Raw genomic sequence first — 25,170 nt, 5'->3', positions numbered from 1 at the left:
ATAAATTAGTACAAGCCAGAAACTAAGCAGCAATTGACTGTCTTGAGTGTTCCTCAATGAACAGAGGCTCCCTAATGAAGCACCTCCAACAAAACGATCGCTCGTTCCTTCGGCTAGACAGAATGTCTCACAGTCACTGCTTTAGAAGATAAAAAATAGTTGATATTCAATTGTTTCTTTTGCACAAACCATCCATTCAGTATGAGAAAGCTACTAAAAACATCACATCATTCTTCACTGTGTCACACACAGTATATCAAACAATTACTTATCTGATGAAGAAAAACAATGACTTGGTCTCTCATTGTCCCTTTTCACTTGACTTGCAGCCTAATGATTTTATTCTTTTGTTTGTTAAGTCAATTGAAAAATATGTGGACAGTGATTCCCATCACTTAATGAAGCTGTTGAATCCTCTCAAAAATGTATTTTTAGGTATCAATTCCAGAGCAGAAAAAAGTTTTCAGAATCGGTATGAACACATACAAAGGTCTATAAATGTTAAAGACAACTATTCTACATCTACATATATAATCTGCTAGCCACCAAGTGGTGTGTGGCAGAGGGCACAATTTGCGCCAAAGTCATATTTCCCCCTCTCTGTTCCACTCACGGATCGCGTGAAGGAAAAACGACTGTCTGAATGCCTCAGTACGAGCGCTTATTTCCCTTATCTTTGAATGATGATAATTACACAATTTGAAAGTTGGTGGTAATAATATATGCTCTAAATGCTCGGCAAAGATTGTATTTCGGAATTTACTGAGCAGCCCCTTCTGTTTAGTGCGTCATCTATCTGCAAGTGTGTCCCACTTCAAACTTTCTACAAGATTTGTAACGCTCTCATGATGACTAAATGTATCAGTCACAAATCTTGCCACTCTTCTTTGGACCTTCTCAATCTCTTGAATCAGACCCAACTGGTAAGTGTCCCATACAGACAAACAATACTCTAAGACTGGATGAACTAATGTATTGTAAGCTATCTCCTTTGTTGAAGGACTGCTTCGCTTCAGGATTCTAGCAATAAACCGCAATCTAGAGTTCGCCCTACCCATTACTTGTGTAATCTGATCATTCCATTTGAGATCATTTTGAATAGTCACACCCAGATACTTGACTGATGTTACCGCTTCCAAAGACTGATCATTTATTTTGTACTCATACATTAATGGGGATTTTCACCTTGTTATACACAGTAGGTTACACTTACTAATATTGAGAGATAACTGCCAGTCATTACATCACGTATTTATTTTTTGCAAATCCTCCTTGATTTGTTCACAACTTTTGTGTGATTCTACTTTCCTGTAGACTACAGCATCATCGGCAAACAGTCTCAGGCCACTGTCAATATCATCAACCAGATCGTTTATGTAGATTGTAAAAAGCAGAGGACCTATTACGCTGCCCTGGAGCACACCTGAAGTTACTCTTGTTTCTGTTGAAGTTACCCCGTTCAGGACGACATACTGCTCCCTGTCTGTTAGAAAACTTTCTATCCAACTGCATATGTCATTGGATAGACCGTAAGTGCACACTTTTTGTAGCAAGTGACAGTGTGGAACTGAGTCGAACGTCTTTTGAAAGTCGAAAAATATAGCATCAACCTGGGAGCCGGTATCTAGAGCCTGTTGTATATCATGCACAAAGAGGGCCAGCTGTGTCTCGCATGACCGCTGTTTCCTAAAACGTTGCTGGTTTCTGCAGATGAGCTTCTCAGAGTCTAGAAAGGTCATTATGTCTGAACACAAAATATGTTCCATGATTCTACAACAAATAGACGTCAGTGAAATTGGCCAGTAATTATGTGCATCCGATTTTCTACCCTTTTTATAGATTGCTATGACCTGGGCCTTCTTCCAGTCCCGTGGAACTTTCCGCCGTTCCAATGATCTCTGATAGGTGATGGATAAGAATGGTGCTATATTTGTTGCATAGTCAACATAAAATCTTAAGGGGATAGTGTCTGGGCCAGGTGCCTTTCTGGCGTCTAAGGATCTTAACTGTTTTACAATCCCGGATACACTAAACATTATGTCAGCCATCCTTTCATTTGTTCGATAATTGAAAGGGGGAATGGTGCTGCAGTCCTCTATCGTAAATGAGTTTTTGAAAGCTAGGTATAGAATTACGGCCTTCTGTTTATCATCATCAGTTACATGACCTGTACTGTCAGCAACAGAAGGTATTGAATTATTTGTAGCGTTCATACATTTTATGTACACCCAAAATTTTTTGGGGTTATTTTTAGAATCTGAAGATAAAATATTGCTTTCAAATTCGTTAAAAGAGTCTCTCATTGTCCTCCTGACAGCTGCTTTCATTTCGCATAATTTCTGTTTGTCAGCGGGGCAGTGACTATGTTTAAAACAATTGTGCAAAATTCTCTGCTTTCTCAGCAACTTCCTAATATGTTTGTTGTACCAAGGTGGATCCTTGGAAACAATAAACTGTCAAAACTTAAAAGGCAGCCCTGTAATCTGTCAATAGAAAAAAAATGCTTATGTCTTTCAGTTAATGGCACACATAAATCTGTTTCCCAATCCCATAAGTAAATCTGTTGTTTCTCCGAACTGTCAGCTCAACTTCACTATTTGTTGGAAGTACTGACAACCTATAATGTTCAACATTTCTCATGTCCCTCATTGTGTCAAGGTCATACAATTTCCATGCATTTACATTACACAAAACTTTTACCTAATGACGATCATTATCAGCCATTTGACATCCACTGCCCAATAAAGGTATTGTACAGACTTTCTGATACATTTCAGACTCAGCGATATGTAGCTCTACTGCTCCTGTGAGATTTCCAATCTCATCTACCTGTATTCCATTAGTATGTAATCCATTAGTGTTGTAATCCACAAAAAGACGTACTGTCTTGGTCCATATGTCATGCATTGATCTGCCTACAAGCCCCACCCACTTCCACTTCATTTTTATAAATCATACTTGTACCTTCTATGTTCTCTAATCAATTTGGTTGTTTTCTGAACAGGACATCTAAAATTTGTTCCATATCCCACAGATGGAAAGACTCAAATGGTAGGAAGTAGTGATAATGCCTATTTAAATCCCAGTAAGCAATGTAGACAGTTTTAACTGATCAGCATTTCGAAGAGAGAAAGATTATGTGGCATTTTATAGAATAATTACTTGCTTTAGTGATATATGGTATCAGCTTTCAGAATCTGTCCAGTTATTAACGGCAAACACATTTGTACAAGCTCATCTCAGCTATGACACATGCAGTAACGCGATACACATCACCTACTCTATCACCATAAGTTGCAATCACCATTATCATTCCGCATTATTCAAAATTTTCAGTTGATGGGATGAAAAACTGCAGAAATCCAAACTGCACAGGATGAATTTCATGGGAACACTGGAATGGCATGGCAAATCATGTATTTCTGGATTGATATAATGACAGATGTTGGATTATTTGAAGCAAAAAAGTGCTCTTTCACTAGGACACTGTTCCAAACCACACATCAGTGAATCAAAGTTAACTTGAAAATTTCATGAAACAATCATGTGATTTTTCCACAGTAGGTTATTTTGCAAAGTTTGATACAACCTACTTTTCCAAAGGGATGAAGTAATTAGAAACTTATGTAGTTATCAAAGGATGCTATAATGAGGAACAAAGGGTACCCACTTTAAACATCCCTTTTTAATGGATTTATCCAACTTCTTGAATTATGTTTCTGCATCCTTCATTTACATATGAGTTACCTTTCATAAACCACAGTCGAAAATGCAAGTAGTGCAATTTTTATTCCATAAAGCTTGCACATGTCTTCATGCTGGCAGAATATTAGAAGGCACTGCATACTAAATGTACTTTCTAACTTACATGGATACCCGATTGTCTTGACTCATGCCCCAGATACAAAAAATATAATCCCTGATATTCCCTTATCTAATTGACAGTTAATTAGAACCGATGATGGCTCAAATTCTTGATTACATTCTTATACATAGTTTAATATTCTCTAATAAATTAACAAATGAAAGAAATATTAATCCAAAATATGGTCGAAAAGTCCTGGTGGAACATAAATAATATAAGGAGTAAAGGTGAGTCACTGAATATTAGGGGCAATGAGTCATCAAAAGGCACATAAACATGACTGAGAAGTTTGATAGCTTTTGGACAAAAGCTTTTGTGCACATACCAAATAGCTCAGAAAAAGCTTTCATCCAAAAGCTAATAAAGTTCTGAGCCTTTTTATGTGTTTTTTGATGACTCAGTGCCTCTACTGTTTGGTGAATTGTTAGTGTGAGAACATCTAAGCCTATACTGCTCTAAACACTATCAATACAAAGTTTCTGTCAGGGATAATATATGGATGGAAGCTATAAAATTGTTGAACCTATCATATGATTACAACACTTATTTATTATGATAACTTAATTATGATTTATTAAAATGGTAATGTCAAGAAAAAACACTTTGTTTTCATTCCTTTGGATCAGTTCTAATTACTGTTTTACTTACCACAGTACTAGGGCAGTGCTACCAATAAAGTAATCAGTGAAACTTTTTCTTACAGCAGATCCTTCAGTGTTTCCATAGCCATCCCTAGCTGATCAAGGTATCAAACGTTCTGTTGATAATTTTTCTGAGTTCAAGATGAAAGTAACCTGTGGTTTTTTTTCTTCTTCAAATAAAGCATCTCTGAGCGTATTAAGAAGGCAGCAGTCAGTAATAATTAAACTGTCTGTCAGTTTCGCATTTACAGCAGTTGAGCTAAGAAATATTTTTAAAAAAATTTGGGAGTGTGGAGCCCAAAGGACATTTCTGTGAACCTGATTGAAAGTGAGAGTGTGTCACTGACAACAGTTTTCTTGTTGAGTAAGCTTTGGTTTTTAATGAGGTTTCATGATACAAGTTGTGAATTTGAATGTTTTTATCTTTTACAATTACATATGGTAAGATTAGATCTACTCCCACATATCTTGGAAGTGGATGAAATCACTCACTCAATTTTTTATTAGCTTACCAATATTTGATTTTTCAATTATGCCACTGTCACACTGTTTCTCATATTCACTGCTATCTACCAACATCCATTGCAGTTATCATCTACAAAAGCAAGATCACAGGCAAAAATCCTTTGTTGTTGAGAGCTGCTTTTCAGGTCAATATGTGTTAATGAGTTCATCATCCACTGCCGAAATGCAATTCAGAAAATTCTATTGTCCATCAAATTTTTTTTTTTTCACTATTGCAGCACGGAGCTGTTATTGTCAGAGTCATCACAAACCACAACATAAAATATCTGACTAGATGAAATGCAAAATACAAATAGTAAAGATGTGCAGCTATCTCCAGTTGATAAGAAACAGAAAAAAAGTCAATGGAGTCAAACCAAAAGTTTGTAGATCAAGACTATTTTCTGATTTATACGAATTTATAGCATTTATATATATTCTCACTCACACACACACACACACACACACACACACACACACACACACACACACATATATATATATATATATATATATATATATATATATATATATATATATATATATAAAATACACTCTTACCTTTAGGTGTTCCACAACAACTACATTTGCATTGTTGCGCATATCACCTTTGGTGTTATGTATTACAAAAATTTTAGCTAGTGGTTGTGTTTTTGTGTGTTATCATTTCAAGACAAGAGGATTTTATTGTCTCAAAATGTCTGCTTATTCAATGTAAAACAACAAGCCCATAGAGTGAATGCAGGAAAAAAGTGTATGTAGGCATTCTCATAAAGAAGGAAACCAATATACCACAAGCAGCATGTGCTGTGGGAAAACTAAGCAACAAATACCATTTTTATTTAATTGGATTAATTGAAATGTGTGATTTTGCCTGGCATTGAACATTATCTCATGCAAACAGAATATTTTTCACTAGGAACATATTTTGCCACTTAAAAAACCTATATTAGCCTTCGCACAGTTCCACATTATGTGATAGTCTCAAGATTTACCAAGATTTTAATTAGTGGAAAGTATTCCAATGATATGGGAGGAGAACAGTGGAAATGTTAGTGATGCCCCTGTGTTAACAGGAGCCACTCCTGATAGAAGTCACTTCACTTCACTTTGTTTATAAGGTTGGTAACTGTGACTGTGGCCATCTAATGTAGAAATGCACTATTGAAAAGCCACACAATCACTGTATTGTATTATCATTACATCGGCCAGTGTGTTGGTATTGATTTTCACACCTTTCAAGGCAACCACTCCCCTACTCATTAGTTACTCTTGAGGCAGCATGCCACCATGATGTTCACTGAGAGACAAAGTCGCAGCACTTTAACATGTGGCTTGCAACATGCAGCTCTATAGTTTCTCTCCAATTATATGGCATTGGAATAGCATCTTAAGAGAGTATAAACCTGAATATATCATTGCATGTCTAATACACTACCAATTTATCATGCAGAAAATGGAATGGGGAATGAAAGAAAGAAAGACAGACAGACAGACAGACAGACACAGTGAAGAATGATACGTTATTTTTACAATCAATATAAATGTTACTTCATAGCAAAAGGCTATCACACACAATTCCATACTAACTGGAATGACAGGGTTAAATATCCATCAAATAGAAGCAGAAGAGGCAAGGGTTAATGTGAAAATTGTTTCTCATCAATGAGAACAAGGTTTGGGAAACAGTAATGGTTTTGAAGCACACAGAAACATGTAATTTGCATTTCTCCATTTAACGGGGCACTCTAACATCAAGAAAAGGAAACTGAGTTGTAAAATAAAACTAATTTGCACACCAATACAATTAAAACACAGAGGAAGAATACTTTCACAGCGATGTACAGCAGTGACAAATAGTAAAAATCTCTTGGAAATGAAGTATGCCCCTTAAGAATGTTATTCATAAAAGCTATTGCAAAAGCAGCAGAGACAGTCAGACAACTCCTCAAACTCTCACAAAGCTCACGCAACAACACAGTGTAACAGTACACTATTCAAAGCAATGGAAAAGTAGAATGATAAATGACCCATAGCCAAAGCACAGAAACTGAGCTGTAGATACTCCCACCAATCAGAACAACCATTTAGAAAGAAATCATGCACGAACTGCAGTGACACAAGCTGAAAGACAATAGTTTGTGACGGATTACCTGCCGCCCTCTGAATCCAAGCCCCTCTCCAAACTGGGAGCAAGGACACGAATCTCTGGCACCCCAAGCAAGTCCCCTTGCAGCCTGGGAAGAAGCAGCCACACTACACACTAATCTGTGCACTACTCCTCATGCCACTTTCAAATGAAACAACACTTTCACACAAACAACATTTATGACAGCTTGTACTAAAATGGTGTCATCATTACAATGCAATTCACAAATTAGTATTTTTGTGAGAGTAAATACTAGAATCATACCAAACTAAATAACTAGTTTAATGAAATGACTGTCTACATTATTAGGATATTTATAAAAATTAATAGGAGTTTGTCTGAATGGCATAAATTTTACAACAGAAGTAAAAAGGTGAAGGTGATCTGTTACGGACTTTCGTTAAGCGTCTTAACTTGAGACTCTTCTGCAGCCTTGGCATATTGCTGGAGGTGTCTGCGTAGGGTTCTTTGGTCAACAACTGTTTAATTGATAATGTGATGTTCTTCCAACACAAGTGGCTGGCCTTTTCAAAGAATTATCCTCCACTTATCATGGTGGACTGAGTCAAGCTTGTGGGGAGAGCCTATACTGTGATACCTGTCAGTGGACGATACCTTTGTTGTGTGGAGTCATGGTGAGGAAAAGCTTGGCAACTTACTTAAACACCTAAACAGCCTTTGTGCCAGCATTCAATGTATTGTGGAAGTATAGAAGAAACAGCTGCCCTTCCTTAATGTGCTAGTCACAAAGAATGACAAAGATCTCTGCCACACTATGTCTAGAAAACCTATGAACACGGTTCAGTACTTACATCAGCAGAAAAATGCTCCTCCGGAAGCAAAGATAGATAAATATGGTACCGTTTAAAAAAGCTCTGACTGAATAGTGGGACGCCAGCTGTCTCATTCTGCCTTCTTAAGTACTATTAAAAATTTCCTCCCAAAAACAGATTTTCAAAAACAGGAAGATGGCACTTCTAGATAAGCGCCTAGACAAAATGCAATTAGAATTAGAGCAACCTACTGTAGTTAGTTATTTAGATATTCACTGATGATGGCAAAAAATGCTGAAAAACACTATTTTCAGGTTTTCTCATGAACCACCCATGAATCAAATGGTGCCTCCATAAGGTGGACCATAAACCACATGTAATGTATAAAGAAGCAATTGAATTGTTCCATTTGCCTAAGATGGAGGAAGTGTGTAACATTCAAACTTTGACCCTGTACTGTCAGACAGTTACAGGAAAATGATCATTCTGCTGGATATAGAAATGGTCCCTAGTGCAAGAACTATTCAAAACACATGATTTTGCATTTATATCACCAACAGAACTTGAAGTATGAACCCCAGAGAAATCCATTCTTATGTGAGGCATTTTGGAATATACTGTTTACTATATAAGTTCTCAAATCATCATGCACGCAAGAGGAAAAGGGTGGTAATTGCCCCTGCAAAACCTGTGTGAGACGAATATGTGAGCTGTGACTCTTCAGACACAAGACATCACTAAAATGTATTCTGATGAGCAACGGATGTTTATTGATGTGCATAAAAAGTCTGGCACAGCACAAAACCAGGAGAAATGGCATGTAAAAAAGAAATTCTAGACCTGGCTTTTCTGTCATACATTCTCATTGTAGTGTACCGAATTTCAAAAACATAAAGACAGTGCACAGACCTACCAAGAAAAACATCTGAATCCACTCATAGTGTCTGGGGTTTACTGACTACCATAAACCACACAGTCACAATAAAGTGTATATTGGAATAATGGGATGATCTGTTAACATCAGGATCATGAAATACAAAGAGAAGTGCGAACAGGGACAAGCAGAGAAGTTGATATAAAATTCTCTGAAAAATTTAAGATCCACCTGTATGAAGGAATTATAACAGCATTGTTCCATAAAGCCATTAAAACCTACAAACATAATAACACCAATAAAAAGGAAAGCGTCAGGATAAGTGGACACTGGATTTCCATCCTATAAGGTAATTCCTAAAATACCAGCCACTCATGCTGTCAAATTGTTTGATTTCAATCAAACAGCCATTGGCCACAGTACTTGAAACTGATGTCTCCAATCAATATGATGAATGGGAATATGAGTAACTTTAAATCCTGTAGCTAAAATTAGTTCATTCTCATTTTATGTGGTTTTTCTGCTGGTATCTGGCTGACTTGGAGGACCTACCAGAAGCTATGCTGCTGCCAACTTTATGCAAATTTACAAAGATTTTGCTACTGGTCTTGGTACCCTTTTATTTAATTGTGATACACATTGATGAAAGCTGGGAGGGTAAATGTTTGCAGCTTTCCAAACAAACTGTGTTACCTAACTCACATAAAGCCGATGCAATATTCGAAACGTCTAGATGTAACACAAATAACACAAGGAGTACAGGTAACCACTTGGAATGTAGTTGAGTTGTTTTGTTTTGTTTTGTTTTGTGTGTGTGTGTGTGTGTGTGTGTGCGCGCGCGCATAGCACTGCTTGCATGTTGTATCACTCTTTCCAGTCTGGGACAAATTAGATGCCTGAGGTGGAAGGTTATAATATAGGAGAAGTCGAGTAGATGGCTTTATTCACCAGTGAATGAGGTGGATGGCAGCAGTTTATTACTGGAAGTCAGCTGGCAATATGAACTTTGAGTGTTGAAAATGCAAATATAGTCAAAGGGAAAAATATGCAGTTCAATTATGATGATAAGAGGATAAAAACAATAAGATGATGGCATAATTCCTCAATATCTTTTGGCTATTATTCAGTGAAATGCAAATTTGAAGACAATTTGTTGCTGTTAGTATCTTAATTTAAGACACACATTTACATATGAAATATTCATTTTTATTTTTATTGTAGCATACTGCTCCAAATACATCTAAATTTGTCTAATTTTTTTTTTTATTCTACTGGCTGGTAATATCTGTGGTGCTGTACGACTGATAATATGAATAATATCACTGAACTGCAAAGGAAGAACTTGAAGACTACTTATGGTGCAGACAGAGAGGGATGTGTCTCGGTTACACTTCATGGCACACTGTGTACTATTGTATTCGTTTATAAGAATGCACATAATGAAACTGGTGTATGGTGTTAATGTGCAACTGATTCTAGATATAGAACTTACAGAAAGTTGTTAACGGCTACTGATGCATGTGTTATCTTTAATCACTAGCACAGGGTGAAAGAGACTCGGGGGAACTGGTGTGTGTGTGTGTGTGGGGGGGGGGGGGGGGGCAGGGAAGGACAGGATAAACACAAGGGAAATGACAAAGGTAAAAAAAAAGCATCTTTGAAATAACAATAACAATCCTTCCTGTTTTTGGTGAATTTCATTACAATTTTCCAAGATAAAACTATACTACAATAGAATGTTACCCATTAATTTCATGTTCTATTTAACTTCTTACATTAAATGAGACAAAAAAATTCCTACTTGGCTACTGCCAAAATGGGAGCACCAAAATAATACTGAATGTTAAATCAACTGGGATTTTGAAAATAGGCAGCTGGAAAAGGCAAACAGTAAATACAAAAATGTAATATATTCTTAGTGGGACTGCCACAATTCTTACTTGGATTGTTCATGGTGAATAAAATCAGCTACAGTTGTAATTTCAAAGTTCATTTACCTGGATAAAGACATGTACACTACCAAGGTTTCAGGACACTAATCCTATCTTCAGGTGCTGCTGTAACAATTAATGAAGATGAAACAGCATACAAATAAAAATTTATTAACATTAGAAGGACCATTGAGGGTGTAAACCGACAACAGAACACACCTAAATTATGTATGACAAAACTATATGAGACAATGAGAAACATTAACAAATTTAACTGATAGTATGAGAGAGCCTGTGTGGGTGAGGCATGAAAAAAATGTGGGATCAACTGGTAAGACTCAAGGTAAACAGCACCTGACTGAAAAATCAGTAGTGAACCCAGAAATATGCAGTCACAGATGGAAAAATGTAACCTGATGACTTTCTATGAACAGCCAAAGATGTGGCATAAAATAGAGAAAGCCAATACTCGGGCATAAATTCTGTTACAAAGAACCAAAATATCAATTGCCAAAGTACACAAAGTAACTTACTACGTAAGTGTTCAAGCAGCCATATGTCGAGTACCCACAGCATGATATATGACAGCCACGCAGAGAGCAGGGCGACGAGAGACGACTCCCCCCCCCCCTCCTCACCCCTCACACACACACACACACACACACACACACACACACACACACACACACACACACACACACACAAACAAAGGGAGAGCAGTGCATGTACAACACAAACAAAGGGAGAGCAGTGCATGTACAAACAATTTGAAGGAGGTTGAAATCATGTAATGCAAGCTGCCAAATCCAGACAGTGGTCTCAGTGAGAAAAATGAACTTAAACATTAAGGGATGCTCAGCTGGTTCCAGGAAAATATGTCTTTGCATAATGTTTAGTGCGCTGTATCTTAACCCCTGATTTTGAAGGTTGCATGTGGTGTCAACTGGGGTTAGTCTCCTAGTTTTTTCAGAGCTATTTTTTTGTTTTTTTTCCATTCTATCTTTATACTTGTTTCATAGCTAAAATGCAGGTTTTAGGCAAGTATGCAAGATGTACATTACACAATGTCTACTAGTCACACTGGCTTCACCATTACTTTAGATTTTGTGATCCACAATTATCCAAGTTGTGCTCAATGTTTGGTTTTGTACATCCCATGTGTGATAGATCAGACCATTTTCATTCTCTCAGTTTTTAATTTTTGGTATTGTTGGGTATTGTTGTTTTTTGTCTAATATATCTAGTACCACTGTTTTATTATTATTTCATGACAACTGCATTTACTGCATTGCATTTTACATGTCTTATATTAGCCCTATGCCTTTCATTTAGTAATCAAACAATGGAAAATCCAGGATGGAATGTAACAATATTGTGAAAAGTCAAACAATAGAAAATCCAGGATAATGTGGTTTCAGTTGCCTGAGACTGCAGTCGTGTGTGTGTGTGTGTGTGTGTGTGTGTGTGTGTGTGTTGTTGACAAAGGCTATTGCCCAAAAGCTTTAAGTGTGAAAATCTTTTTGTCGTGCCTATCTGCAACTTAGCATCTCTGCTATATCATTAATATTATGAAAAGAATAGCTTTTACTCACCATACAGTAGAGATGCTGAGTTGCAGATAGGCACAAAAAAAAAAAAAAAAAAAAAAAAAAAAAAAAAAAAAAAAAAAAAAAAAAAAAAAAAAAAGACTGTTGGAAAGTGAGCTTTCAGCCAACACGGCCTTCATCGAAAATAGACACACACACACACACACACACACACACACACACACAGGTTGATTTGTGAAATACACTCCTGGAAATTGAAATAAGAACACCGTGAATTCATTGTCCCAGGAAGGGGAAACTTTATTGACACATTCCTGGGGTCAGATACATCACATGATCACACTGACAGCACCACAGGCACATAGACACAGGCAACAGAGCATGCACAATGTCGGCACTAGTACAGTGTATATCCACCTTTCGCAGCAATGCAAGCTGCTATTCTCCCATGGAGACGATCGTAGAGATGCTGGATGTAGTCCTGTGGAACGGCTTGCCATGCCATTTCCACCTGGCGCCTCAGCTGGACCAGCGTTCGTGCTGGACGTGCAGACTGCGTGAGACGACGCTTCATCCAGTCCCAAACATGCTCAATGGGGGACAGATCCGGAGATCTTGCTGGCCAGGGTAGTTGACTTACACCTTCTAGAGCACGTTGGGTGGCACGGGATACATGCGGACGTGCATTGTCCTGTTGGAACAGCAAGTTCCCTTGCCGGTCTAGGAATGGTAGAACGATGGGTTCGATGACGGTTTGGATGTACCGTGCACTATTCAGTGTCCCCTCGACGATCACCAGTGGTGTACGGCCAGTGTAGGAGATCGCTCCCCACGCCATGATGCCGGGTGTTGGCCCTGTGTGCCTCGGTCGTATGCAGTCCTGATTGTGGCGCTCACCTGCACGGCGCCAAACACGCATACGACCATCATTGGCACCAAGGCAGAAGCGACTCTCATCGCTGAAGACGACACGTCTCCATTCGTCCCTCCATTGACGCCTGTCGCGACACCACTGGAGGCGGGCTGCACGATGTTGGGGCGTGAGTGGAAGACGGCCTAATGGTGTGCGGGACCGTAGCCCAGCTTCATGGAGACGGTTGCGAATGGTCCTCGCCGATACCCCAGGAGCAACAGTGTCCCTAATTTGCTGGGAAGTGGCGGTGCGGTCCCCTACGGCACTGCGTAGGATCCTACGGTCTTGGCGTGCATCCGTGCGTCGCTGCAGTCCGGTCCCAGGTCGACGGGCACGTGCACCTTCCGCCGACCACTGGCGACAACATCGATGTACTGTGGAGACCTCACGCCCCACGTGTTGAGCAATTCGGCGGTACGTCCACCCGGCCTCCCGCATGCCCACTATACGCCCTCGCTCAAAGTCCGTCAACTGCACATACGGTTCACGTCCACGCTGTCGTGGCATGCTACCAGTGTTAAAGACTGCGATGGAGCTCCGTATGCCACGGCAAACTGCCTGACACTGACGGCGGCGGTGCACAAATGCTGCGCAGCTAGCGCCATTCGACGGCCAACACCGCAGTTCCTGGTGTGTCCACTGTGCCGTGCGTGTGATCACTGCTTGTACAGCCCTCTCGCAGTGTCCGGAGCAAGTATGGTGGGTCTGACACACCGGTGTCAATGTGTTCTTTTTTCCATTTCCAGGAATGTACATAAAGTGGGGGTGAGGCAGGGATATTAGCAACGAAAATTTCTCAGTATTCTTCACCTTCCTTCAGCAATAGTTCATGCTACAGCCACTCAATGGTGTGTGTGTGTGTGTGTGTGTGTGTGTGTGTGTGTGTGTGTGTGTGTGTGTGTGTGTTTTTTTTTTTGGGGCAACCCATGCAGCAATCTGTTAAACGGGTCATGCTAGGTGTTCTCGACATGAGGCTGCCTTAGTACTTACAGAGTATGTTACTTTTGTAGTTCAGCAACTGACATTTTTGTTATTTGTAATTGCCTTTATGCCCTGATAGGTCTCTAGGTTATGCCACATCTCTGGCTGTTTATAGTAGGTTGTCAGGTTATATTTTTCTATCTACAGATGCATATTTATGGATTCGCTCCTGTTTTTTCATTCAGGCCTTGTTTATCTCGAGTCTTGTCAGTCAAGTCCAATTGTTACAGTAGCACATGAAGATGGGATCAGTGTCCCAAAAATCAAGACACTTCAAAATTTTAATTGCAGCAGATTTTATTCACCATGAACAACGAAAAAGGTATTCAGGTGTGGGGTGAAAAGAAACATTCCTACAAACTGACAGTGAAGAGAGAAAAATGTTGTATGTAAGTACCAAGATTCGAGACTGTATTATTATTAATGGGCTATTTGGTGTGGCTCAAACAGATGGTGGCAGGTGCATGTGGTGGACAACGCAACTGCTCATATGAGTACATATTGTAACTTTTGAAAGTGCCTGGAAAGGTTATTACTATAATTGACAAAGTATCTTTAAAAGTCTATATGAATGTCAAAGGACTAACATGAGAGGCATATGAACAATTTTGCACAGTTTAGATATTATTTCAAGGCACAAATGATAGAAATCACAAACATTGTGAGAAGTAAATTATCCACTTCCTGTACACTTCACTCTAGAACAACAAATATTCATTCAGTGAAGAATGAAGAGGTGGCAATAGAGATTTTATTGCTGTTCAGGAGAGAGGACACTTAGATGAGGAATGAACAGCAGTTGTCAGAATTAAACACGTGTTGCCAAGCAACAGGCAACCTGCCGCCCACTTTCAAAAATGTTAAGATCAGTACCCATTATCTCCCGTTATATACAGGGTGTCCCTGGGGAAATGGTCAATATTAAGGGACATGGATAGAACTGTTATTTGAAGGAAAAAACTTCATATGGACTTACACCTTATTCTGAATCGTTGCTGAGATAGTAAAAATATAATGTACATTGTTATTTATTTTCTGTATTCTTCAGTACAGAGTCAGGTTTAAAAACGTACAACATTTAGCAAACATCACAACTTGCATTTTATGAAGTATCAACTGAAAAATACCTATTTGTAACACATTTACTCTACAGCTGTGGAACAGCTCACAATACAAGTTTCAAAATCCCACCAACAACTTCAGTTTATCTGTACATTCTTGGGAGAGCATATTGTGATGCTTGTGTGGGTGCCCCTGTACATTCCCTACTGAAGGTAGTTTAGTATGTGACAGGGATTCAATTTCCTTGCCTAGCCTGAGTATCCCGTCTCCGGCCATCCTGATTTAGGTTTTCCGTGATTTCCCTAAATCGCTTCATGCAAATGCCAGGATGGTTCCTTTGAAAGGGCACGGCCGATTTCCTTCCCCAACCTTCCCTCATCCGAGCTTGCACTCTGTCTCTAATGACTTCGTTGTCGATGGGACGTTAAACACTAATCTCCTCCTCCTCCTCCTAGCCTGAGTATATAGAGATAACATGTCAGAGATACTTGGCCTCCAGGCAGCAGCCACAGCTCATACCAGCGCGACACAGTCATTGTGGCAAGGACTGAGGCAGCACTACCCTCTGAATCTTTACCACTTAATACCGCAGCCTAACTATTGCCATCCATTTCTCGCTAGTCACTGAAGCATCAGTTATGCGTCACTGAATAGTAGAGTTTTGACCTTGCCTGATTTATGTTTGTAGTTTAGATTTCTCCCTCAATTGTTGTATGTGCTTAAGCCAACTTCACTAAGCTCTGGAGTTGTTTCGTTTATTCGTTGATATTGTGATCACCACTGTCATTCACATCCAGAATCACCTGTTTCATTCTGCCAGCCTCTATGTTGCATGGGGCAAGTTATCACAAACTGTGTCCTACCTACACACAGTACAATACAAAATGGCGAAAAGAACTTTCTCACCATGCAAATATTCCAGTGAGTTATGGATCCCAAGTTTTTCAAGTTGTGACAACAGCAACAGCGAGAGCGAGAAAAACAATTTGAATGCTGCCAACAACAGCAGATGTTGTTGTTGTTGTTGTTGTTGTTGTTGTGGTCTTCAGTCCTGAGACTGGTTTGATGCAGCTCTCCATGCTACTCTATCCTGTGCAAGCTTCTTCATCTCCCAGTACCTACTGCAACCTACATCCTTCTGAATCTGCTTAGTGTATTCATCTCTTGGTCTCCCCCTACGATTTTTACCCTCCACGATGCCCTCCAATACTAAATTGGTGATCCCTTGATGCCTCAGAACATGTCCTACCAACCGATCCCTTCTTCTGGTCAAGTTGTGCCACAAACTTCTCTTCTCCCCAATCCTATTCAATACTTCCTCATTAGTTATGTGATCTACCCATCTAATCTTCAGCATTCTTCTGTAGCACCACATTTCGAAAGCTTCTATTCTCTTCTTGTCCAAACTATTTACTGTCCATGTTTCACAGCAGACGTAGTTGTTACATTTTCTGCAAAAGCGACAACTGTCAGGGGCTGAAGTTTCTGATTTGCTGAGTTACTATTACAGTCACCAAACTCACATTGTCACAGCTAGGCTCTTGTTTAATTGGTGCGTTAAGTAATATAAGCAATTCTATGCAGCATCGGCTATTGACTTCAGAGGCCTGGCATGCAAGTGTGACTTTTCCTGTAAATAGTGTGGCGTGTCATATATGAACTCCTTAATCCGTGATATTATCCATCTCAGTCAGGATTGAGACGTTAGTGCGAAGGCTTTAAGAGATGTCTGAGCCATCCATGAGTTAAAAATTGCCAAAGCTCACAAAGTAACTGTGTCAGCACAAGCTATGTTTCACAATTCCTCTGATGTCAATGTTGTTAGTGGTATACGTCGCCATTGTGCTCCACGATCAACTGATGATTTCCAGTCAATGCCATCATCCGACTTGCTGAGCACACATTTGCTTCGTGACAAGGAATTTAATAGTGCAGTGGTTAACGATACCCTGCTCACCTCATCAATAGACACATACAAATGGAAGCACTTTGTTCACTGTCAGTGTGTCCCAGACCACGTGAAGGCTCATAAGTTTCCCTCCCCACCATTGTTGAAGGAGCCAAAAAATGCCTGTGCCATCAAGTCATGTCAAGATTACAGCCCACAGCATCAGCAGCATCACTGCCCTTTCTGTGACATCATGTGGTTCCCTAGCTGCAACCCACAGCTGAGTTTCTCCAGTGCAAAGTGGCGATAAACGTTAGCCAGCTGATCTCATTGCAGGGTTAGATCATCATCCAGATCAAGTATAAAAATGTAGCTCAGAGAATAACCTTGCTTGTGATCAACTTTTGGACAGTAATGAAAATTTTTGGTTTAGACACATATGTGCTTTTAGGCTTTTGAATTCAGGGTCAGGTTAACGTGGTTTCAACTGAAATCCCATGCAAGGAACTTGATACATTGTGTGTGCAATTTAAGCAGCAGTTTGAACCCACATCAGGTTGTGCAACATGGTTCCAGGTTCACATTTCCTTAAGACACATGGCAGTACATACCATATTTACCCGAATCTAAGCTGAGCTTGAATCCAAGCCACACCTGGAAAATGAGACTCAAAATTCGAGATGGGGAGGGGGAAGTTGTAGGCCAAATTTCAAAAAAGCAAAACTAAGTTGGTTTATTCTAACAGGAGATGCAAATTAGATGGAATGATGAAGATACAGCTACAGAAGTGAGGTTTGATTTGTAGGCTTAGCAGTCAGTTTTAAGCAAGGTTATTTTGTAGACTAATTTTCTCTTTAAAAAATGTAAAATGACATATCTTGTCTGCACAGAATGTGTAGCCATAGATGATTTAAGAATCAATACCAAAGTCAGTTGCTATGTTTCATTTCTGACTGTATCTCTCTTCAGCATAAGACTAATACAAATGTAAACATTACATGATATCTAGAATGAGATTTTTCACTCTGCAGCAGAGTGTGTGCTGATATGAAACATCCTGGCAGATTAAAACTGTGTGCTGGACTGAAACTTGAACTCAGGACCTTTGCTTTTCATGAGCAAGTGCTCTACCGACTGAGCTACCCAAGCACGACTCACAACCCTTCCTCACAGCTTAAATTCTGCCAGTATCTTGTCTCCTACCTTCCAGACTTCACAGAAGCTCTTCTGTAAATCTTGCAGAAGAGCTTCTGTGAAGTTTGGAAGTTAGGAGACGAGGTACTGCCAGAAATTATGCTGTGAGGAAGTGTTGTGAGTTGTGCTTGGGTAGCTCAGTCGGTAGAGCACTTGCCCATGAAAAGCAAAGGTCCCAAGTTCGAGTCTCAGTCCAGCACACAGTTTTAATCTGCAGGAAATTTCATATTAGTGCACACTCCGCTGCAGAGTAAAAATTTCATTCTGGAAACATCCCCCAGGCCGTGGCTAAGCCATGTCTCCACAATATCCTTTCTTCCGGGAGTGCTAGTTCTGTAAGGTACACAGAAGAGCTTCTGTGAAGTTTGGAAGGTAGGAGACAAGGTACTCGCAGAACTGAAACTGTGAGGAAGGGTTGTGAGTCATGCTTGGGTACCTCAGTCGGTAGACCACTTGTCTGCAAAAGGCAAAGGACCCAAGTTTGAGTCTCAGTTTGGCACACAGTTTTCATCTGCCAGGAAGTTTAATTACATGATAGGTATATCTGTTGGCATTTGCTGCTGTCTCACTCGAGTTTGTTAGGGGGATAGGATTTAAATGAGGTAACAGCTAACATGGAAGAATACATTCATATTATTCTTTTGGAAAAGAAAGCTTGTGATTCATGATTCACAGGGACGAGCTCTTGACACTGGTAGAAAAACATCAAAGATGGACTGACAAAGTATTGGCCCTGTTGATGTAAATCATTAACACAGGTTTGCCGATAGGCTTTTCATAGCAGATTTGTAGTGAAGTGGCAGTGCTGTAAAAACAGTGGCACCAAGCTGACCTGTACTGGTGCTTTCAGCAAACCTGCAGTTTGATCAGCACTTCTTTCCACAAAAGAATTAACTTCCTTCTTGAATTTGGCACTATAATGAAAGCACTTCATTATGATTTACTAACAGCGGTACTTTACAGAATTAAATGAAACAATATGTAAAATGGTAATGAACCGTATCTTACTCATGCACGAATACTAAAGCCTAATGCATTGTTGCTATTTATGTAAAGAAATTTATTTTTGTTGCAATGAATATCTGGAAGGCTGAGACATTCAAAGATGAGCAATACTGAATTTCTGTTTCCTTCATTGGAAGATGTATCACAATTCAATGGCTGGAAAAAAGTTTTTGGTGCCAGTATTTATCTTTGCACTTGACCTGCAAAGCATTACTGTCTAGTGCTCCTTCTGTTCAGTTGCCCCTAGAGACATTTTTCAGAACTTACATTTGCTTCGCACTCGATTCTAGGCCAGGCAATTTTTGGATCCTGAACAAAAAAAAAAAAAAAGTGTGGCTTGGATTCGGGATATACAGTAAGTTTTGTAAAGCTCATTCAGTGTCTATTGCCATTGGCAAGAATTTTAAAGCAGGACTAGACAGGCTGCAAAGTGTTCTATCACCAGTATCATCCAGCTGGTAGGCTATGTTCAGAAACGTAACTTATCATTTCACATTTGTGGTGATTTTAAGTCTACTGTTAATGTTCAAGGAAATGTTGATTTGTACCTACTTCTTCACCACGAGAATTGTTAGCTACAGTGGCTGCGGGCCAATATTTGTCAAAACTGGATTTTGCTAACACCTACTTTCAATTTCTTGTAGACTATCGGATGAACCATTTTTAGCACCTAATATGCCATCTCGCATATATCGTTATAACAGGCTGCCATTTTGGGTTTCAAGCACTCCTACAATATTTCAGAGATATCTTGAGAAACTCTTCCAAGGTACCACCAAACTGTGTTATCTATTCAGATGACTTGTTAGCTACTGATGCTACATGGGAGTTGTTTGAGTGACTCTAAGCCCAAAGTCTGTGCTGTCAGATTGGCAAATGCAGTTTCTTTGCACCAAATGTCAAGTGCTTGAGTCATACATTAAGTCAAGATGGGGTGATCTCCCATGCAGTATCATGTGGCTGCAATCACTGACTTACCAGACCATAAGAATCTCAAAGAACTGAAGTCGTTCCTCAGAAAAGTGAATTATTACACTAAATTTAATCCAAATACAACACACAGTTCCAATATGTTCATTCACCTGCATATAAAGGTGTTAACTTTGTGTGGTCAGAGATATGCCAGAAGGCTTTTATGAAACTTAAAAAGCACCTAAGGTGCCATAATATCCCACAAATACGCTAACAGCACAGAACAGCCCACTGCATTTACATCTAAAATATTAAATGCAGCACAGAGAAATTATTTGCAAATTCAGAAGGACTTGCTGGCTGTTATATATGGCATCCAGAAATTTCATGTGGTCCTTTAAGTGCTAATTTTCACTTGATCAGTGATCAAGTGAAAATTGTTTGGCCCCATTCAAAACTTTCCAATAAAAGGGAGCAGCAGCTGCAATGGTGGGCACTGCTCCCCAGGAACAACACCTATGAGAACCTTTATCGGCTCACCATGCAGTACTCCAATGTTGACAGACTTCCTCGCTTGTTGTGTGGCACAGATGCTGAATTTGATGGGCACGAGGCGCCATGTTTTGCCTTATGTGCAAAACAGTAACACAATCTTCACAAATTTCCAATTGCAGCATGCAGAAATGGCTGGTGATCTGCCCCTCTACAGGGTGTTGTCTGCTGTATGGCACTGTAGGCCAGAACATTTGCCTAAGGATAACCCAGAGTAGCACACCTATTTCTAAGAGGGTTGCCCAGAAAGTAGCGCACCGATTTTTTTTTTTTTTCTCTCAGCCAAAAACAATGCTATGAATGCAAAATGTTACGTACGTATTATTTCAAGTCTCCCCAGTGAGCATGCCAAGTTTCCGTCACTTTCGGCAGATAGTGTAGCTACAGGACAGTTTCAAAATGGCATCTGTAGGTGAATAAATTACAAGCCATCACTGAATTTCTCACTGCAGAGAAAGAAACTGTGGGGAATACTCAGAAACGCTTGTGCAAAATCTATAGAGTATATGCTGTTGACTGAAGTACAATTAGTTGCTGGGTACGGAGGGTGAGGTCATCAGAAGGCAGATCGGCAGAGCTCCGTGATTTAAAGTGTTTGGGAAGACCATCCACAGCTGTCGCACACCTGACATGTTATAGCAAGCTGATGTTGTCATTCGCAAGGGCAGATGCCTTATGTGTTGACAGTTGGCACTGCATCTGTCAATCAGCAAAGGAAGTGTGGATGCAATTATCTGCACTCGTGGATATTCAAAAGTGTGTGCAAGATTGGTCCCAAGGTGTCTAATGGTGGATCACAAATTGTACAGAAAAAACATTTGTCTTGATTTGTTTCAATGGCCTTTTTGTTCCAGATTGTGACAGATGATGAAACCTGGGTTCACCATTTTGAGACCGAAACAAAATGACAGTCGATGGGATGGCGCCATTCCCACTCCCCACAAAAGAAAAAAATTTGAAGCAACTGCTTCTGCCAGTAAGGTCACGATATCAGTGTTCTGATACTGTGAAGATATGATTCTCATTGATATGATGTGAAGAGGTGGTACCACTAATGCAGAAGCATATGTCAACACATTAACAAAACTCAAGATGTGCTTCCAGTGACTTCACCACCACAGCAACCAAGGAGATGTTTTGCTGCAACATGATAATGCTTGGTCCCACAAAAGTCTGAGGACTGCTAACACATCGCAAAACAGGGTTGGACTGTGGTGCCCCACCTACCCTACAGTCCTGACCTAGCACCCTCTGACTTCCACTTGTTTGGGCCATTAAAGGATGCCATTCGTGGAACACATTTTGAGGACGATGAGGTGGTAATTCACACAGTGAAACACTGGCTCCGCTGCAAGGACAAGGATTGGTACAGATAGGGCATACACGCCCTTGTTTAGCGGTGGAGGAAGTCCACAGAATGGGATGAATGTTACTTGGAAAAATAGGGTGTGCAGTAAAACACCATTCTTTTGTGCGTGTTCAATAAATAATTGTTGAAGAAAAACAGGACAGTGCATTATTTTCTGGGCAACCCTTGTACTTTTCTTTACAGCACTGGCTTAATACCTCTGAGCAGCATGTCATATTGTTGGCTAGGGGTGATTATGATTGACAGGTGGCAGATCCTCCTTCCACACTCTGCCAGGCATTCTACAGATCCTCCACACTGCACACTGGGGAATGTGCAGAATGAAGGCATCACCATGATGTCATGTGTATTGGCCCGAGGTTGACAGTGCCATAGAATGACGAATGCACCATTTGGAACCACCATGCCTGGGCCCACAACCAGTCAGTCCAAGCACAGAGGTTCAGTGCTTGGCCATGCCCTGAAAACTGCTGGCAAAAGACACACGTTGATTTTGCTCATCCATTGTGAGTAGCAATGTGATTGATTGTTGCCAGTGCCTTCTAATTTACCATATATTGCACGGATGGCTACAACTACTACGGCAGCTACTATTCACACCTTGTCCATCATATTTGCAACAGAGCATTCTCCACCCTCGTTTTCAACAACTGCCGTCAGTTCATGAAATCTGCATTTCAGGATTTTATTTGGCGCAATGGCATTGAGCATCTGACCACATCCCTTTCCATCCTGCATCCAATTCGGAAGCCAAGCAGATGTTCAGGACATTCAAGACGCAGATGCACAAGTTACTGATGACAGGTGACACCAGAGAAGCACTTATCAGCTTCTTTCCCACCTACTGGTCCAGCCCCATGAATGGACACAGATGGGCTGGAATTCTACACAGACACAGATCCCACACCCTGTTCAACCTGCTGTATCCAACTCTACACGCCATTGCCCTAGTGCACAGCCATATTGCTGTAAGGGCATCCATATCTGGACTCACACTTTCAGCTGCAACCACAAGTGGACCTGTGGCATTGGCAGTGGCAATAAGAGGAGGCAGGTGTTCAAGGTTAAGATGGGCATTTTGTGATGGACCCTCCTCCCCTTCCACCCACTGGTGATTTGGGTAACCCCGTACCTCCCCCACCAAAGGAACCAACCAGCCCACCCGCTTACCGCTTACTACTACAACCTCTCCACACATACTACAGCAGGAAAGAGAGCTAATGGAGGTCAAACCCCTTTCTCCCCTTAGCCAATATTGGCTTCCAAACCCATCACTGTTGACCACATACCCTCACCATCAGAAGAGGTTGTCCATTATCAGCTGATGATTCCCATGTAGACTGACACATTGGTCCCACCTCTGCCACATCTGGCACCCACTCCCCTTTAGGCTGGCCCAAGCTGCATCCCAGGCTCTGTCAGCCAGCCAGGACTCTCAAAGACAATGTCGTCTCACACCACAGCCTCTCACAATGAGGACACACCGTGGGCTTTTTTTTTGTGGGGATTCCTGCATCTCTTTCTCCCCTTCCTCAATGAAGTTGGCACAGGATGGACCATTTTTAGCTGTATGTAACAGCTAAAAGGGGAAGATATTTAGTATCCAAGAGTGATTCAGATTCCCTGCCTATCCCATATCAATAGAGAGAATACATCAGAGATATTTAGGCTCCAAGCAACAACGCAACTCGCACTGAACATGGTGCATCCGCTATGACAAGAATGTGAGGTGGCACTGCCCTCTGATGAGTGTTTACTGCTTAATACTGAGCCCAGCTATTGCAGCCAGTGTTCTGATAGTCACTGAAGCCTTAGTTATTTGCCACTGGATACCAGAGTTTTGATCTTGCCTGATTTATGTCTGTGGTTTAGATTTCTCCCTGGATTGTTGTATATCCTTAAGAGGACTTGGATACCATCTGGTCTTGTTTCTGTTATTACTTCACATCGTGATCTCTGCCATAATTCATCTTCAGAACCGCCTATTTTGTTCTGCTGATCTCTCTGCTACATTAGTGTGACTATCAAGCTGTATCCTACTTATGCAGAGTAGGATGGAAGAGGCAGCAGCATCAATAATGGAACTAAGCATTTCATCTTGAATATTCACCTTTCATTTCTAAACCTCAGACTTCATCCAACCACATAAACAAAAATCTGATGGTATAAGGTCTGGCGATCTGGGTGGCCAGTCAAACGTACTAGCACAGTCCATCCAGCAATTAGGATAAGACACACACGTGTGTACCACTAACCCAAAAACAAATGTGCATCCAGAATAAGGCAAATGTCCACATGAAGTTTTTTTGCCTCAAATGAACATTTTTGTCATATCCCCGAATACTGACCAATACTCGTGGGACACCCTGCATATGAGGTATTGATTTTCTTATAAAAAAACCAACACACACTTGACACTTTCCAACTCCACCACAACTATAGCACACAACACAGATAGTTTTCAACCAACAAACAGTTTAAAACTCTATGCACAAACAACAGATATATTGGGTTGGAAGTTTAAAATTAAATAAAAGGTAGTAATATATTTAGCATAGAACTTGGCTCAATGAAAAGATTGCTCTTTACTTTTCTGGTGGAAAACTGCTATTATTCTATTGAAGAACTCATTGAGAACAGTTTAAACTGATTTCCACCCTTTCACCCCCCCCCCCCCCACCACCACCACCTACTTATTTTTACCCTTTGTCATCTTATATCTTTCACTTCCATAATTTCTTACTTACCCTACCTGCTTTGTTCCATTTTTCCATCAGTCAGTTTTCAAGTTCTTTAATATTGTACATTCTTAGTCTTTGGTATATCCCTATTTGCATCTCATTGCTAATCCCATATAACTTTAATCTCACCTTTAACAGAAATTGTTACTTACAGCTTAAAAGGGCATCTTATTTGCTAATACAAATGGTCATCCTTCAGTTACTTACTTGCATTTCCCATATCCTCCAAACAAACTACTTTCAATGTCCTAAAGGCTTGAAGTTTGATC

The 25,170-nt window shown here is 40.2% G+C and overlaps 1 protein-coding gene across 1 annotated transcript in view; it reads right to left on the bottom strand.

Moving 5' to 3' along the window:
• Positions 1-25,170, bottom strand: part of LOC126263224 (piezo-type mechanosensitive ion channel component) — a 686,714-nt gene that overhangs the window by 157,142 nt on the left and 504,402 nt on the right. The window contains exon 35 of the mRNA XM_049960308.1: positions 7,164-7,247. Within this exon, the coding sequence (XP_049816265.1) occupies positions 7,164-7,247 (84 nt within the window). The remainder of the gene's footprint in view (positions 1-7,163; positions 7,248-25,170) is intronic.

Source organism: Schistocerca nitens, chromosome 6, assembly GCF_023898315.1.
Source record: "Schistocerca nitens isolate TAMUIC-IGC-003100 chromosome 6, iqSchNite1.1, whole genome shotgun sequence".
Lineage (NCBI taxonomy): Eukaryota > Metazoa > Arthropoda > Insecta > Orthoptera > Acrididae > Schistocerca > Schistocerca nitens.
This window is presented reverse-complemented; position numbering and strand designations above follow the sequence as displayed.